Genomic DNA, 16934 nt, shown 5'->3' with positions numbered 1-16934 from the left:
GACATTTTCATGGGATGTGTCCTTTTGAGGCAAGAAGCAGGGTATGTTAGCAGATGGGAAGAATCAGGAGGCCGCAAAGTGACAGGACCTGGATAGAGGAGCTGGACCTGGCCCAGGGAGACATGTTGAACTGAGGTGGCTGCAACAGCTCGTACAAGACAGGGGCAGTGACTTTGAAAAGAAAAATCACCTGGGATAATCTAATTATCTGTGATATCCAACCTATTTCTTAGTTTTTCCCACTCTGCTTCCATTTTGAGTAAATAGAGTAACTTCCACGTTGCCCCACTGTAAAGGCTGGTAGAGTGTGTTATTCCTTTGTAAAAAGCTGGTTATAGGAAACATCTGGTAATAAAAATACAGTTGGAGAAAGGGAGGAGACAAATTTAAACAGGATGAAAGTTGGTTTGGTATATCCATGCCAATGGGCGAATTCCGTTGGTTTGAAAGTCTCATGACTTCGACTCATTTCCTAAGCCAGAGGATGAAAGCAAGAAAAGCATGAAATGGAGATCGTATTGAAGGGCTGTTAAAAAGCCTGCTTTGGCCTTCTAGTCTCAAACAGCTATTTGATGATGGGGTGAATCGCTCTTAATCAGTTACAAAGGAAGAGTCTTGTTTTGGTGCAATTCCCGGCCTTGGCACAGCTTGAGTCAGAGGAGGTGAATCCTGCCCAACATCCCCCCCAAATGCTACGGACCAGCAGGACTTGAGGACACTCCAGCCTTCCCCAGATCGCAGCTGAAGGGCCTAATGGGCAGAAAAGAGGCCACTTTGCGATGCCATCATCCCTGTGGCTCCGCAGGTGGCCAACACATTGGGGCTTCCTGAGAAGGTTGGCTGGACAATGGGTTGCCAGCGGGCTGCTCCGAATGCAGAAATGCTCACCCCTCAGAGAGGGACAGCCCCGTGCCCCACGTCCAATGCCAAGGCTCCGTGGGATACCATTTTTTCCTCACTTTGATGGCATTACTGGCAGAATGACACCTTGCTCTCTGGTGTAGTCAGAAAGCAGAGGAGAGGGAATATGATGAGGATGAGGAAGGCTTTGGGGGGATCAGAAGGAAAATCCTGCTCTGCTTTTGTGCTGTCATTCTGATTATCTGTCTTGCTCGAGTAAGAGACTATTTAATCCTGTGTTTTCTGCTGACACCTGCTGGTCCTTAACAGAAGATTATTGTGGGCTTATACAAAACTTTCCTGCCTAAAAGGCTTTCACAACCTTGGAAGTTGTTACTATTTATAACTATCTCATGGGATGATGAAACTGTTAGAACCAGACTTTAATCTCCAGGTATAAGTAACTGTATTTCTCCCGGTACCCTCCCCATCCCCTCCCTGTTATCACCAGTTACAGTTCAGCCGCTTGCTGTTTTAAAATGAAAAGCAACAACATGATCTGATGGAGTGTGTGGTGCATTATAAACTGCTGCATGATTCAAACCACGTGAAATTTGGGGACAACCCTGGAAAGTCAAAGGTCTTGATTTCCTAATTGAAGGAAATTTGAGTTGGAAGTAAGTAGCTCGACTGCAGTCAGTGTTATTACACTGGCATACAGCAGCAGATTTTCCAGAGAGGTCAAAAGGAGGGTTCTGCTCCTAAAATGATGCCAGTCACATCTGCAAATGGTGAGCCACATCCTGAAATCCCTACTCGTTCTATATCCAGGGCATTCCCAAGGTGCCTTGCGGATTAGGAACGTGAAAATAATCCTTTACTTACAGAAATAATAGTTCTCTTACCAGTAATCCAAAATTAATTGTGTTATAGCCAATTAACTTTGATCATTCAGGAGATGAGTTGCCAGTGGAGCCCTTTGTCATGTTGGTGTTACAGGTCTAGCTCGAGAAGATGAGAAAAGAAACATTTCCATCCAAAGGTGAAACACGTATGGGATTTCTGAGGAATGTGGGCTTGTTGAGAGTTTTGGCAGAAATGGCAAAGGTGTGAGGGATCCCGTCCTGGCTGCGTTTTCCTGGGGCAGGGGCTGGCGCTGCTCCCTGTGTTGTAGCTGTGGGAAGACCAGTCAGCTTAACGTCCCAGAGCCTCTCTCACAAGCTCACACACGCCTTGAGAATTAGCATTATATAAGGAATTAATGTTTATATGCTGTTCGGAGTTAACATCGTGTGTACAATGTCATTTCCCTGAAACAGATCTGCCAAAAAGTCCAAGATAAAAGATTATATTCTGGCGAAAGGGAGAGCAATTCTAAAGGTAAAAATGAGTTTTCTGAGTTATGCATGGGGTTCAAAAAAGCGTTACAGAAAACGCCCAGGACCCCGTGAGGAAGCAGAAGGTGACGCAGAACGGATGCGAAGAGGGCAGAGGGGACAAGTGGGTCAGCAAGAGCGCAAGGAAAGCTCAGTCCAGCACGGGTCATCTCTCCTTTTGTTCCCATTCCTTCTGAATTGGTGAACTTTTATTTTGAGAGGATGGGAGACAAGGAGGACTGTGGGCTTGGGCTCAGATAAGCTTGGTAGGTATGACAAGGACAAGAGGATGCCTCTGCTTTCCTGTGATAGGAGAGACTATTATGCTGTATCTCAGTTGCACGAACCTTTTATAGACAGGGACAACAGCAATGGGTCTGGACTTGATGGAAACAGAGCGACTCCACCTAAATTTGATGACTTTTGGGGTCTTTCTAGTTGGCGGGGGGGATCATATCCATTCTGGCCCTCTGTCAATGACAGCACTGACAAACTTTATATATCAGTACGGTAATTTTAAGCAGCGAGACAAGGTTTGGTTGGATGTGGTTTCACTTCTTAACATGTCACCAGGGTGTTTGTGATTCACTGCACAATCCCACTTCCTCTTCGGACCCGTGCAGAGGGTATGTCCCACCCTGCCCACGTTAGTATGCCATGGCCCTGAGAGCGCTAATTGCCCTGACGGGCTCGCGTGGGGCCCCCACCCACACACCCTCCGCCCCTTGGCGTGGGAGCTGCATTTAAGCCGAGGCCATTTGTTCTGGTCCTTGTTTGAACCGCCGTGGGTGCACAGTGGACTTGAGCTTGTAGCTCTTGGCATCCTGGCCGTGGACCTGCTGTGTTGATTGTGGATTTTCCTGAGGATCTGGACTGTGGTGGTTGCTGGTTAGTGCCACCAGACCTGCTCTGCTGCTCTTGTTTGGGTCCTATGGGGCTGTGCTGCTTGCGGTGAGCTCTCTACCTCCTCCTGCTTTGCTGTCACCTTTGGCTTCTGGCTTGCTGTGGTGGTGCACCCCTGCTTTTGCTGCTGTCTGATTTGCTCAGGTGTTTTGGAAGCTTTCAGCCTGTGCAGGACTTCACCCATAGGGCTTACTCTGTGGTTCAAGGCTGATCTCCAAACCCTGCAGGACCTCATGGCTATAGCGGGAGGTCACAGTGCTGTAGGCTTCCCTCCAGTGGGGATGAGGAGTGGGCACAAAGGTTTAGACTTAAATGCAGCTCCTTAAATGAAATGGGTGGAGGCCCCTGATGAGGCTGGTCAGGGCACTTAGAGCTCTTTAGACCCTGACATGTTTGGCGCGATCTCTTGGCAGCCTTTAAATCCGCGCGGGATGTAGCATGAGTAATGAAGCAAGCTATAATTTTGCCCTAAACTAAGTCCCTCCTTCCTGTTTTCAAAGAGTGAATCCACAGGAGGTGGTGTGGACAGTCGATAGGTTCTTTATGAAATGTTGAAGGTCATAAACTACAGGTGGAATTTGACTTCCACCAGAATTACTGTAGTGCTAGAAGCAGGAAATTCTCATGACGGTTCCTGTCTCTTAGGATAAACTCTCATTAATCTGATTTACATTGAGGGGAGTGGAAACCTGCTTGTTTCCCAAGGACCGGGTTAGGTTAAATCTCAAAGACCTGGGGACTCACAGGAACATACCTTACCTCCCTGCAGAGTGTATGTTCTCCATAGTGTGCCCCCAAGATACAACAGTTGCAGGATGACTAATTCCTATATGTCAAAACAGGCAGAATTCCTGCCCGAGGCTCAACCTGTTCCCAAAAAACATGAGGCCTGGCCTTACAAAAGACTTTTTGGAATCTGATGTGAACACATGGCGAGAAGCCCTTGCCCCGGCTGTGGAGGGGTAGGATTAGGGGCAGCTCTTCAGGGAGGTGCTGACAAATGTTGAGAGAGGCAAGATCTTTATCAAGAGCTTCCTCTGGGGATTGTCAGAGACTTCCTTCCTCTCCTGAGGTTGATTACAGAGTGGCTGAACCTCTCCCTTCTGTCCCGTGTTAGTTCCCAGGAACCCCATCTGCAGGTATTACAGCAGGGTCAGCACCTGGCTCTTCCTCAGTAACGTTTTTAATGGGATGAACAAAAAGTGTATCCAACAGCCCTCTGGCTCTACCTGTCATTCTGGGACAACCGCAGCTGGGTTTTCCCACAACCAAAGGCAAGAGAGATGGTTCCTAAAGTTCAGCCAGGAAACTGCCCGTCACCATTACTCCTTCAACGTAGATAATGACAACTCAAATACCCGGGCACGGAAAGCAAACAAGATGAAGGCTATTCCCCGTGAAGCGAGACGTAGACTGAGTCCTGCACAAGGAGAAAGGGACCCAGAGAGCTACTGGATCAGGGAACAGCTCTGTGGGCATTGTAAAGCCGAGAGGACCGGGCAGTGGCTGTTCCAGCATTTCTTCAAACCTGTGTCACCTCTTCCTGAGAAGTGTACTTTATTAGAAGAGGATGTCTAGCAAGCCTGTCCAAGGAGAAAGGTCTAACGGCAGAGTTGAGCTCCTCTAAGTTCCTGTTCACCCAAGGCTTTTTTCTGCTCCCACTATACAACTTGCTTTCCTGTGAATCTTGCTGCCACCTTAATTTGCTTAAAACACCAGCTGGCTGGATCTGTATGGAACCATCCCAGCTGGATGTTGGGGGCGTGCTAGTAATTTCAATAAAGAGTATATTTAAAATACCTGGCTTATATCTAGAAGTGTGTAACTTGTATATAAGAGTGAATCTATAGCATGGCCTTGGCCCAGTCTGTCAGAGACAACTTGTTCCATAGCAGGCAGGACCCAGAGTACATCCTTCAAAATAACCACTCGAGTATTTTCGCTGGAGCGAGACCTTTCTGCTGGCTGCCTCTTTGTAACAAGGAGTGGGCTACTAGAAATCTAATGGAGGAAAACCCATGACCAAGAGTCTACTAGCCCCTTATCCTCAGCCGGGATGACGTTCAGTTTGTTTCTGTTTATCTAAAAAAATGTGTAAAAGGACACTGAGGAGCTTTGTGGGCAAAGCTTTGAAAACAACTCCTCCCTTACAGGTTCTAATTTGTCAGCGGAAAATATTTTTTTGGAGATGAAATTGCCCTCCTATCTGTTGGTTGCCTTGAAAGCTCTGATAAATGTGAGAACTTCATCACATGGAATACAGATATGTTTTATCTGAAAAAGGATTTCTTAACAAGTCCTGTATAAATTCACGTTTGCTAGGCTGAGTTGGACTTCACTTCAAACATGAAGCTGATTGTGATCTTCAGTGCCCTCTTCGGGGCTTCCTTGTGCCTGGAAAATTTTGTTGGGTGAGTTACACTTTTGTATAAGACCTTTCTTTTAAAGCCGTATTATCCAGTTGTTGTTTTTTATGACCTTAACTTTACAAAATCTGCTTCGGGCACATTCTTTGCTTTTTATGACTGACTTGTCTTGCTGCTTTGGTATTCCAGTGTTTGAAGGAATTATAGAATAGTCAAAAGGTTTGGGTTGGAAGGGACCATAAAGCCCCCCCAGTGCCCCCCCCTGCCCTGGGCAGGACCCCCTTCCCCCAGCCCAGGGGGCTCCCAGCCCCGTCCAACCTGGCCTTGAACCCTTCCAGGGAGGGGGCACCCACAGCTGCTCTGGGCACCCTGGGCCAGCGCCTCACCCCCCATACAGGGAACGATTTCTGCCTTAGATGTAACCTAAATCTGCCCTCTGGCAGTTTAAAACCGTCACCTCTCAAATAAAGAGTCCCCCCCCACCTCCCCTGTCCCCCCTTTAAGCCCTGGGAGGCCGCTCGAAGGGCTCCCCGGAGCCTTCTCTTCTCCAGGCTGAACCCCCCCCAACTCTCTCAGCCCGGCCCCCCAGGGGAGCTGCTCCAGCCCCCCCAGCATCTCCATGGCCTCCTCTGGCCCCGCTCGAGCAGCTCCGGGTCCTTCTGCTGTTGGGGGCCCCCGAGCTGGCCCCAGCACTGCAGGGGGGTCTCCCCAGAGCGGAGCAGAGGGGGAGAATCCCCCCCCTGGCCCTGCTGCCCCCCCTGCTCTGGCTGCAGTCCAGGGCACAGGTGGGTTCTGGGCTGCCAGCGCACGGGGCTGCCTCACGGGCAGTTTTCCCCCCACCAACCCCCCCAGTCCCTCTCCTTGGGGCTGCTCTCCAGCCACCCCTCGAGGGCCCAGCCTGGGTTTGTGCTGGGGATCGCCCCGACCCCCGGGCAGGCCCTTGCCCTTGGCCTTGTTGAACCCCACGGGGTTTGCCCGGGCCCCCCTCTCCAGCCTGCCCAGGTCCCTCGGGATGCCCCCCCTGCCCTCAGCGTGTCCCCCACCACGCAGCTGGGGGTCACGGGTGAACTTGCTGAGGGGGCATCGATCCCTCTGTCCGTGTCCCCAACGAAGATGTGAAACAGCACTGGGCTCAACCCCTGAGAAACGCCACTTGTCACTGCTAGAGAGGGAACCCCTCTCTACTTTCATTTGAGTTTCTAAGGAGAAGGGTCTAGCTGTGGAGTTGAGCTCCTAAATTCGTGTTCACCCAAGGCTTTGTTTTGGATTTGATGGTACCGAGGGAGCAGTCTCCAGCTTTGATCCGGAGCTGAACCTTGCTGCAAAACTCAAGTATTCAGCTTGACAGATCAAGTCTGGCACAAAGCAAAGCTGAAAGACCAGAACCTGGCCTCAGATCAGAACGGTCATTAACTACCTTTTGTTTTTTAAGATTCTCATTTTTTTAAAAAATGATTAATTATCTTCAGAGCCTTTTTAAGTACATCTGAAGATGTAAGGATTAAGAAATAATCTTCATAGTTTACTAAAACCCTAGGATTTGTAAAGCCAGCAGAAACTGTTTTGATCATTTAAGCTGGGCTCTGGCATAATGTAGATTGGATTCTCGTGAATTCATTCCTCAGTCACGTTCAGTAGCTGTGGTTAATGAGCCTCATCTCCTCTTCACAGAAGAATCCAATTCAGAAATAAATCTTATGTTGATGGAGAATCCAATAATAAGTTTTTAATGTGGTGAAGTACCTTAGAGTTGATTTAACTTGGTTCAACACAAGAGTCTTATACCTTTGCTGGCCAGACTGAGGAGCCTGGTGTTAATGAGCGTCTCTTCTCGGCAGCTGAGGCCACGCTAGTAAATAAATACACACATAACTGAGCTGATAGGCCAAGTCCCTTGTTTTCCCTGTCTTAAAATGTGTTTTCCAATTCTGCAGTTATTTATGTCGATTTACTCTGAGACACCTCCATTTTTCAGTACTGCTTGCCGTGGGTGCCAGCAGAGCAGCTGGGCCAGGTCAGGATGTGGGACTCCAGGGCCTTTTGCTTTGTTTCCAACAGTGGCCCCGAAGGCAGATGCCTGGGGAGGAGAAGGAAAACAAACACACCAAATGCTTTAACCGCCAAATGTCATTTTGCAAATGCAGCATTAAGCTCAGCTGGCTTGCAGTGAGCCCCAGGCTGTACAGCTAAGGAGCACATCGGTGCTTTTGTCCATGGCATTGATCCCGGTGCTGTATTTCCAACTGATTATTCGCTGCGGCTCCCAGGTTTCCTTCAGAATCCCTCCCTGGTTCTCCAGAATAGGATCTTCTGTCCCCCAGCTGTTGCATACACTTGTTCATAGATCCATTCTGTCATTTCATAAAAGTTTCGGGTGGGAGGGACCTCCAGAATTTTTTAGTCCACCCTCCTGCTCAGCGCAGGGCATGAAGCTGTTTCCCCTTGTTATTATCTACCTCTACTCAGAAGAGTTTGTCCTTTTTTTGTAACTCCCCTTCAAGCAGTTGTAGTCTGCAATTAGATCAGCCTGAACAAGTCTGAGCTCATCTGCCTGTCCTCGTGGTACTGTTTGCTTGTATCTATTTTACCAAGCAGCCTGGAATACTGTGTATTTGAACGGGATATATGTTTTTAGTGATCTAAAAACCACTTAGAGACTGTACGTTGTGGTCACTGTATGTCGTACAATGCACGGTCTGGGTTAATTGCTGAGGTTACCTCTGTAACCGGTGGAGTGAGGTACTACCAGAAGGTGATTCATTCCACCTGGAATGGGGCAAGCCACCCTCCGATGGTATCAGCTTCTGACAACACAGGGAAGTTTGTCAACAGTCTTTGACTACACTGAAGAAAGGTGAAATTAATCCTATATTTAGTGTTTGGCTTGCTTTGTTGTATAGTGCTCCCCAAACTTTTGATCATTTGCAAACTCAACCAGATTATTTTTCTTCTGCAAGTTATTGACTTAAAAAGTCATCCACTTGCTGTCTTGTTTATGGTGAAATCTTAAAAATTGCCATTTAACTCGTCATCAATCTACTGCACATATAGCAGGTTGTTGGTTGAACTCTTGGGTGACACTAGGTCAACTGTGTTAAAGAAGTCCGTATTGACTAGTAGCATGCAAGTAACTACCCAACAAAATCATGATCTCAATAACAAGCTAGTTCAACCAGACCCCTTTTAGAGGCTGTTTCTGAAGACTTACTGATTTATTGCAGGCACCAGGTTCTCCGAATCAAGACAAGAAATGAGGAGGAGGTTAAGGAGTTACAGCTTTTGGAATCACTGGAACACCTTGGGGTATGTTATGACCACAGAGACATTTTTTAATGTGTCAGACCAGGGTAGGATTTACCAGGGTAGGAGTTTGCATCACATTTGAAAGGTTCATGCCATACTGTGGCAGCTACCATAAATAAATTTACTGTCTCAATACTTGGTGTTTGATCTGCAAGTTCTAGTATCAGCTTGGTATTCAGGAGTGCCTACAATTCAATTTAAAATTTTCTTCCTGCTGGGTTTACAATCATATTTGAACTGATCTGCTCTTAATCTCAGTATCAAAAAGCTTGTCTTTAAAGTGGGGATGCTAACGTTTTTGTCATTGTCTCCCAGCATTGTGGGAGGAATTAGTTAGTCCACACTGTATTGAAACAGCAAAACACACGATAAAATTCTATGTTATTACTGTTCTTGTTGTCATTGGTGAGAATTTTTATTACCACCTTCTTTAAAAATATTGAATAGTATAGAAATGAAAATTTAGAAAAGCCCTACCAAAGGAGAAATAAAAGGAGAAATAAAACCAATGAGTTTCATATTACCTAATACTGCAATACAGAGCTTTTCTTGAAACTGTTTCTGGTAAAAGGGAGAACAGTAAAATAATCATCATAGAAGACTAAAATTTCCTCTTGCTTATATGACTGAAGCTCTGAAGTCAGTGAAAATGCTGACTTTAGCCTCCTGTGGGCCTTTGTTATTTTCTTGGTGAGTTTGTCGTGTTAACTGATGCCAGGTTGTGGTGAGGCCACGCTTGGGTGACGGGGCACATTACTGCAGGAGTTTGGGAGAAATCAGCATTTCTAAAGCTTTAGAAGAGCTGTTTGCAGAACACTTTCCCCAAACCGAATCCATTTTCCTTTCTCTTTTCAGCTTGATTTCTGGATAAATCCCTCCACCCCTGCCCTCCCCGTGGATGTGCGAATCCCCGCTAACAGTGTCCAAGCAGTCAAAGCCTTCCTGAAATCCCATGGGATTGAGTACTCCATCCTGATCGAAGACCTGCAGGTAGGCAATGCCATTCACACGTATTTAGCTTTTATATCCTTTGGAAACAAATAGTGATTCACAATCTGGCCTCGTTCATTAACACGGACTCTTCTATACTGTTTTCCATGAGGTCCTCTCCTTATTTTTGTAGTCTGTGGATTAATTTCTCAAAGGCAATCCGTGGATCGCTGCTGCACTGGGAAGCTGTGGAGATCACTCTTCAGATGCTCTCTGAAATCATGTTGAATAGTGACATTAATAAACACATAGGGTCCACGGGGCTCTTCTGATAACCCCTGAGGAATTTCATGTGGCCTTTTGGCCCCAGATGTTTGGGAAACACAACACTGAAGTTACTTAGAATTCAATAAATTGTGTTAAGAGTAGTTCAGGATCATAATCTGAAAGAAGTGTACAGCACGGTGTGAGACAAAAGGCACCCACTTGGGCACTAATCCAACATTTCTTCATGAGCAGTAATCCCCAAATAACATCTAAAATAGCATTAACTCAGCAGAAGCACTGTTTTTTTTTTTTTTTTCCTTTTTTTTTTCTTTTTTTCTTTTTTTTCCACCCAAAGCTTTCCAATACTATTCTTGTTCATCTTAAGAAGTGTTTAAAACTTAATGCTGACCATTTAAACACTGGTATTCTTGCTCACTTTGCTACAGATATATTCAGCAGAAGCATCTGTTTGCTCCATAGCTGTGGGAAGTTTGGGGCTGGAGTCAGAATGCAGCACCACCATTTTGTTATTTGAAAAAATCATTTGGTCAGAAGTTTGCAAATTAAGCAGGTTTTTCTCGACATGTGAATGGCTTCTTTTAGGTGGTTCTTGATAAAGAAAAGCAAGATATGGCCTACAGTCAACAAAGGGATCGCAGCAGCAACAGCTTCAACTATGGAACTTACCACACTTTAGATTCCGTGAGTACCTCAGCTTTGGGGGAAGAGGATTCTTTTTGCTGGCCTTTTTTCATGCTGTCTTCAATTAATTATCATCTATTAGGATCTAAAATGTCTTTCCATCTTCTTCCAAACACCCTGTATTAGGATCTGAAATGTCTTTTCAGCTTCTTTTGGCACATGGTTTTGTTTTCAAATGTATTAATTTTGTGGTCAGGACAATGAGCCAGCACTCTCCCCAACAGGGTGCTGGAACAGGCAAGTGTTGGTTGTACTGTTTCATAAACTCTTCTGCAGAGTCCCATCAAAACCCTTCCTTTTGACCCTCAAAAGAGATTGAGAAATAAAAGAATCTTGAAATAGGGAAATGTAGGAAACCAGTAGCTGTCAAGCAGAGCAGAGGGTAAGGTATTTTTATTACTGGAAGTTCTTAAAGAGGGTTTTGAACTTACTCCAAAATAAGTAGATCTTGATGATGTAGCAGTGCTTCCTTCTACTTTGTGATGTTAGGAAGAGCACTGCCGACGCTGACGTGAGACGGGGCTTTGAAGAGACCATAGGAATGATGGCAAAAGGAGAGAAAAGTAGATTTCATCAGGTCCCACAATTGTTCTGGGCAGTACTGTACGTGGATGGAATGTAAACGTCACCATGGCTTTTAATTTCAGATTTATGGAGAACTGGATCACCTTGCATCTGAGTATAGCAACCTTGTCAGCAAGCTCCAGATTGGGCAGTCCTATGAAAAGCGGCCTTTGTATGTGCTCAAGGTACAGCACCTATCACAGAACGCGTGCGTGCTAACATACACGTATGTTATAGACACAGCACGATCGAGTCCAAAGCATCTCAGTCTATACGGGATGTCCTTGACTAAAAGGAGTCAATGAGAGCTTTAAAACTTTCTGTTTTGTTTGACAGTTCAGCACTGGAGGACGCAACCGTCCCGCAATCTGGATTGATGCCGGTATCCATTCCCGAGAGTGGGTCACGCAAGCGAGCGCCATATGGATAGCTAGAAAGGTCACTTCAGCAGTGATTGGGTTTTCTTTTATCTTGGGAATGCCTCTGACTATTTCAAAGTATATCACACCTGTATGCATTTAGCCAGCTCTGGTAACTCTCTTTCACCCCTCTTAAAACACAGCCCACTCCAGAGGGAATATGGCAGCTGCCTAAACAAAGAATTGAGAACTGCTGTGTATTGTTAGAACAGCTGGGAGAAGTGTAGGTAGGCAACATGTAGTAGTCCAGGTGAAATTGTTGAGGACCACAAGGCTGATAGCTATATCAATAACCGAGGACTTTGAGATTAGTTTGCTGCTTCGGTCTGGCGACACAGAGAAACTCTGTGCGGTTGCTTGCTTTCCACAAAAGCGCCAAAACTTCCAGCTCTACATAAACGAGCGTTTAAATTCTGCTGAAAACAACGAGGCCACGAGAGAAGTGCAGCACAGCTGTATGTTCCCAACCTGGCTAATCCATCTCAATCTTCGTGCCAGCCTTGGCCTGTTCTCTGGGACAGGCAGAAGAAAATGTTGTTGCCCTGTCCCATTAACTTCCTGTGTTCAGAATAAAATAGCAAACCAGATTCATTGCTCTCTCCAAGCTTGAAGTCTAACGAGGAGCAGTTATGGCCAGCAGATAATTGATGTTTCTTGTTTGCCTGCCCCAAAAGCCACTTGCCTCTGTACCTAGCTGTTCAAGCGTAAGCATGTGGGAAAGAAATCCGCTGCTAATCACGGTGTGCTATATTGTCTCTGCTTAGATTGCCTCTGACTATGGAAAGGATCCATCCGTCACCTCTCTGCTGAACAAAATGGACATTTTTCTGCTGACAGTCTCAAACCCTGATGGATATGTATTCACTCACACCACGGTGAGTAAGCATGCTGCGTGTCTGAGCTGATTTAGAAAGCTGTCATGCTCTTCCAAGCGAACAATAAACATGAGGGGAGTAGGCTCTGAAAGTCCACTTCTTAATGCCATAAGAAGGAGTTACAAAAGAATTGGGCAGCCAAAAATACTAATTACTTGTCTAACTCATCTTAACCCACTGTAAATTCACCAGCCCTTTGATTTTTGCCCACCTTGGCAGTCAGCCCACCAGGAATAATCTTAGGCTCATGCCTAGGATCGCTTCCTGGTGAATGGCAGCTATTTCTGGGGAGCAGTTTTCATGCAAGGACTGAGATTTGCTCCTTTTAAAGCCACTGTGTGTGTTTGTTTTAGAATCGCATGTGGCGGAAGACCCGCTCCAAGATTCAAGGCAGTGTGTGTGTTGGAGTTGATCCAAACAGGAACTGGGATGCAGGTTTTGGAGGTAGGAATAAAGTTTCTGGATTCTGGCTGTCACTAAGAAGAAAGTTCCCTTTCATGTTCCTGGATCCTGTTACACAGGAGCGGCAATTGCCTTAGTATAAGGGATTTAGAAAGAAAACGGTCAAATAGGCTGGTGGCTGTCTTTTGTAAAGATAATTTCATATTGATTACTTGCCAGTGAGCACAAGATGAAGGCAGTAATCTGCAGAAGCACGTCCCTTGAGTATTCATGCTTTGTTGCTGCTGTTTGAGCATTTCTCAGCATTTAAGGCCTTGCCTTTGGCTGCAGACCTGTTTTGCTTTGTGTTGCTCTGCTTTGACCTTTCACAAATGCCAGTTCTTACAGGTTTGCCTTTGTTCCCTCTTTGCACCAACAGGTCCCGGAGCCAGTAGTAATCCCTGTTCTGAGTCTTACCGTGGGCCCAGTGCCAACTCAGAGGTGGAAGTTAGATCTGTTGTCAACTTTATTAAGAAACATGGAAATATTCGGGCCTTCCTCACCCTCCACAGCTACTCTCAGCTTCTGATGTATCCCTATGGCTATAAGTGCACTAAGCCAGCAGACTACGCCGAGCTGGTGAGACATAATGACTTGGCTTCAGCTTCCTCTGTTCTGTCCAGCTGGCTTTCCATACTCAAGTGTTACAGTGAGATACTGGGATAAAAACAAGAAGTTAAACTCTGCCATCCATAATGGTAACCATCCGTGAGAGCGGACAAAACCCCGGTGCAGTGCAGTGCCTTTGAAAGAGAAAGCTCAAGCGTATGCAGACGCGTTCCATCCCCACCCGCTCTCAGCCCCCTTTGCTCATCCATGTTTCCTCCTTTCTGCTCAGCATCACAGCTGTGATAATACCTTCGAGGCGATCTCACAATCATAATTCAAACGGAAAAGACCTCTGGAGGTCTCTGCTCTCTGCTGAAAGCAGATGGGCTTTGGAGTCAGAGCCTATCTCAAAGTTGGATTGGGTTGCTTAGGGCCTTGCTCAGCTGAGCTTTGATTAATTGTTTTGATTTGGTTTGGTATTTCTAAAGACAAATTCCACAGCTTCTTCGAGCCCATCCCAAAGTTTCCCCACTGTCATGGGGATTTTCTTTTTCCTTAATACCTAAATGCAATTTTGCCCTGTGGCAATTTGTTGCCACTCGTCCTTTTGCCCTGCTCCAAGAAGAGCCCACCTCTGTTTTCTCTACAACCACCCGTTACGTCGTTGAAGTGAGCACAAAGCTGACCCCTGACTATTGGAAGATCTCCAACTGCCTTGGGATTTTCTGATATCTCTTCAACTTGTGTCTTGACAAGACAGTTGGTGAGATAAATCACTGGATGATCAGAGGTAGAACCTGCTATGATTTAATTCACCTACGACGTCACTTCCCCAAAATACTGTGCAAACTGTGAGCGCTGTCACTAGTATGAGCGTTTAAGAAATGGACTGTTTTGGCACTCGTCTATTGGGGGGGTGTGAAAGATTGGAGGTTTTGTTAAAGATTGTGGAGATTTCCCTGAGTATGGTTCAGGTTGGCGAAATTTCTGACTTACCCTTCATCTTTTCCTCTCCAGGATGCCTTGGGAGAAGCTGCTGCCCATTCCATCCAGTCCCTGTACGGCACCAGATTTACAGTGGGGAGCATTTGCTCTACTATCTGTGAGTATTTTACTAGTCTGAGCTTTTACGGGCTGTCCCAGGGCAACGGTCTCTGTCCCCTCGACAAGGTCTCTCCCTCTCGGAAGCAGTGATGCTTCCGTAGAGTGACACCACCAGTCCAACATCGGAGCTGAGCGTTCGCATAAAAACCTAATACTTCTCCCTCACAAATATAAGAAGTAGGACAGCAGAACTCAAATGAATCCTCCATTCACCTCTCTGACTCTTCTGCTGTTCTCTTTCAGACCAAGCCAGTGGAGGCAGCATTGACTGGAGCTACGATTACGGCATCAAATACTCTTTTGCCTTTGAGCTGCGAGACACGGGGCGCTACGGTTTCCTCCTGCCAGCCAGCCAAATTATCCCAACTGCTGAGGAGACCTGGCTGGGCCTGAAAACAATCATGGAGCATGTGCGAGACAATTCGTACTAAAAGCTGGGGTGGGAATCAGCTGTCTGTAGCAGCAAGGTCATAAATTGTCGTCCCTTGGTGTGCTTGCGACAGCTGTAATGATATGGAACCTGGCTGAATAAAAACCCTCTGTGCATTCCTCCTACAGTGATACGTGTCTGCATATGAAAAGTGTTTAATGCTCATCTGGTTCCCTGCATCTCTGGGTGCTTGGTGGACCGCTTGGAAGATTTTAAGACATGGTTGTCATCCACCAAAATGAGACACAGTAGGAACAGTGACAAGAGGAGGAGCCTACCTTACCCTCCAGTAGGATCCATTTGCTGTCTAGAGGCAACGGGGAAGAATTTCTTTATTTGTGCATAACAGCTCCGTGTTGCTGCTCTTGCAAACCCGGGGGCTCTGACAGAGCTCGCTTCTGGAGGCAGAATGGGCCCTCCTGATGTTAAGCAGCATAATCCAGGCTGTGAGACTGATTAAAGGACTTTCATTTCCTTTAACGAGCCTCAGGATGCTGCCGGGCTGCTGACCACTGGTGTGTGTGGGGGGGGATCTCCTGACCTAATATTTGTCCTGCCCCTTTTCTCCCTCCCAGATGTGCCTGATGGGCACGGTTAGAGGGTGGATGGCGGTGGGAAGATGCCTGCTCCCATCCAGCACGGTCAGTCTGCCGTCCCTCAACAGCCTGCCTCCCTCCTTCTCTCGTTGAGCCTGCTAATTTCTTGGGGGTTAGGAGAAAACAGCTCGGGGCTGTGCACAGGAGCCACCGAAGGATCAGAGATTAGCAATCCCTGCTGCTCTTGCAGGGATTATCAAATCTAACAGGTTTATCGCCGTGTCCTGCGATCCCCCAGAAGCTGGTGAGTTACTCACTCCTCCGTGAGCTCCACAGCAGAGCAAACACATTTGATGCAGCTGGTAAAATATTAGTTCAGCCTCAAAGGCCACGAGGCTGTTGGCAGGGAAGGGAAGGTGAAGCTGAGGCAGCGGGAAGCAGCACGTGGGTTTATTTTGGGGTTAAGCGTAGGGATTTTGGAAAGCAAAGCCGAGCACGGGGCAGCCGGCGCTCCTCACCCATGTCCCCAGTCCCCTTCACTCATGGCCCTGTCTGGTGGCACCTGCTTCCCAAACTGACCCACCCTTCCAAAATCCCGTCGTTCAGCCGGTGATAAAGCCACCCCTGGTAAAACCCCGCTGCTGGGGGGGGCCCAGGGCACTTGGTGGGCTCCTGGATCCAGCCGACCTGCTGCCACCAGTGTGGGGACCTTGAGGCGGGCGGTGGGCAGGAGCTGCAGAGCCTGAGGAGCCTTGCCTGGGGTTTTAGACCTGTGACCTTGACCTCGCCTGGCTTTGAAGCTCCATCCAACCAGCCAGGTCTTGAGGCCATCTGGACCCTCTTCTTGTAAGTGCGTGGGCTTGATGCCAACTGCATCCAGTTTTTGGACCTCCTGGCACTAAAGAGACCTGGAGCAAGTCCGATGGAGGCCACCATGAGGGATGGGAGGATGTGTCCCATGATGGGATGCTGAGGGAGATGGGCTGGTTTGGCCTGGAGATGAGACAGCTTTGGGGTGGGGGGACCTAACAGGGGCCCTCCCGTCCCCATGAGGAGGTTGAGAAAATGGATCCAAGCTCTTCACTGCAAAGTGTGGTGAGAGAGGCAGCCGGCATCAGCTGGAACAAGAGCGAGCCAGGCTGGACACAGGAAAAATATTTTCCAGCAGGACAATCCAGGAGTGGGACACATCACCCAGAGGGGCTGTGCAGGCTCCGTCCTTGGAGGATTCCAAGACCCAACGTGGCGGGATCTGGTTTGCCCTCAGAGCTGACCTTGCTTCATCCGGGAGATGGGATACAGCCCTCCTGCCATCCCTTCCCTCCCCAA

At 47.3% G+C, this 16934-nt stretch overlaps 1 protein-coding gene across 3 annotated transcripts; it reads left to right on the top strand.

Annotated features, from left to right (window-relative positions):
• Window positions 1-57: 57 nt before the first annotated feature.
• Window positions 58-15194, top strand: LOC104365627 (carboxypeptidase A2). 3 transcript variants are annotated; one of them, XM_032986742.2, is made up of 12 exons: window positions 58-135; window positions 5442-5530; window positions 8707-8788; window positions 9644-9778; window positions 10589-10687; window positions 11335-11436; window positions 11588-11689; window positions 12435-12545; window positions 12899-12989; window positions 13366-13565; window positions 14553-14637; window positions 14883-15194. In XM_032986742.2, the coding sequence occupies exons 2-12, from the start codon at window positions 5466-5468 to the stop codon at window positions 15068-15070; spliced, it is 1260 nt and encodes a 419-aa protein (XP_032842633.1). In that variant the 5' UTR covers window positions 58-135; window positions 5442-5465; the 3' UTR covers window positions 15071-15194. The 3 variants fall into 3 exon arrangements, with proteins under 3 accessions (XP_032842633.1, XP_032842632.1, XP_032842634.1); XM_032986741.2 differs by lacking the exon at window positions 58-135 and adding an exon at window positions 3002-3104; XM_032986743.2 differs by lacking the exon at window positions 58-135 and adding an exon at window positions 4244-4258.
• The last annotated feature ends 1740 nt before the right edge of the window (window positions 15195-16934 follow it).

Source organism: Tyto alba, unplaced genomic scaffold, assembly GCF_018691265.1.
Source record: "Tyto alba isolate M040663 unplaced genomic scaffold, T.alba_DEE_v4.0 Super-Scaffold_2, whole genome shotgun sequence".
Taxonomy (NCBI): domain Eukaryota; kingdom Metazoa; phylum Chordata; class Aves; order Strigiformes; family Tytonidae; genus Tyto; species Tyto alba.
This window is presented reverse-complemented; position numbering and strand designations above follow the sequence as displayed.

Excerpts from the sequence above, each read along its gene's own strand:
- LOC104365627 (XM_032986742.2), top strand. The coding sequence starts at position 5,466 with ATGAAGCTGATTGTGATCTTCAGTGCCCTCTTCGGGGCTTCCTTGTGC. Across the intron at positions 9,779-10,588 it reads TCCTGATCGAAGACCTGCAG|GTGGTTCTTGATAAAGAAAA; the intron begins GTAGGCAATGCC and ends GGCTTCTTTTAG. Across the intron at positions 11,437-11,587 it reads GGCCTTTGTATGTGCTCAAG|TTCAGCACTGGAGGACGCAA; the intron begins GTACAGCACCTA and ends TTTGTTTGACAG.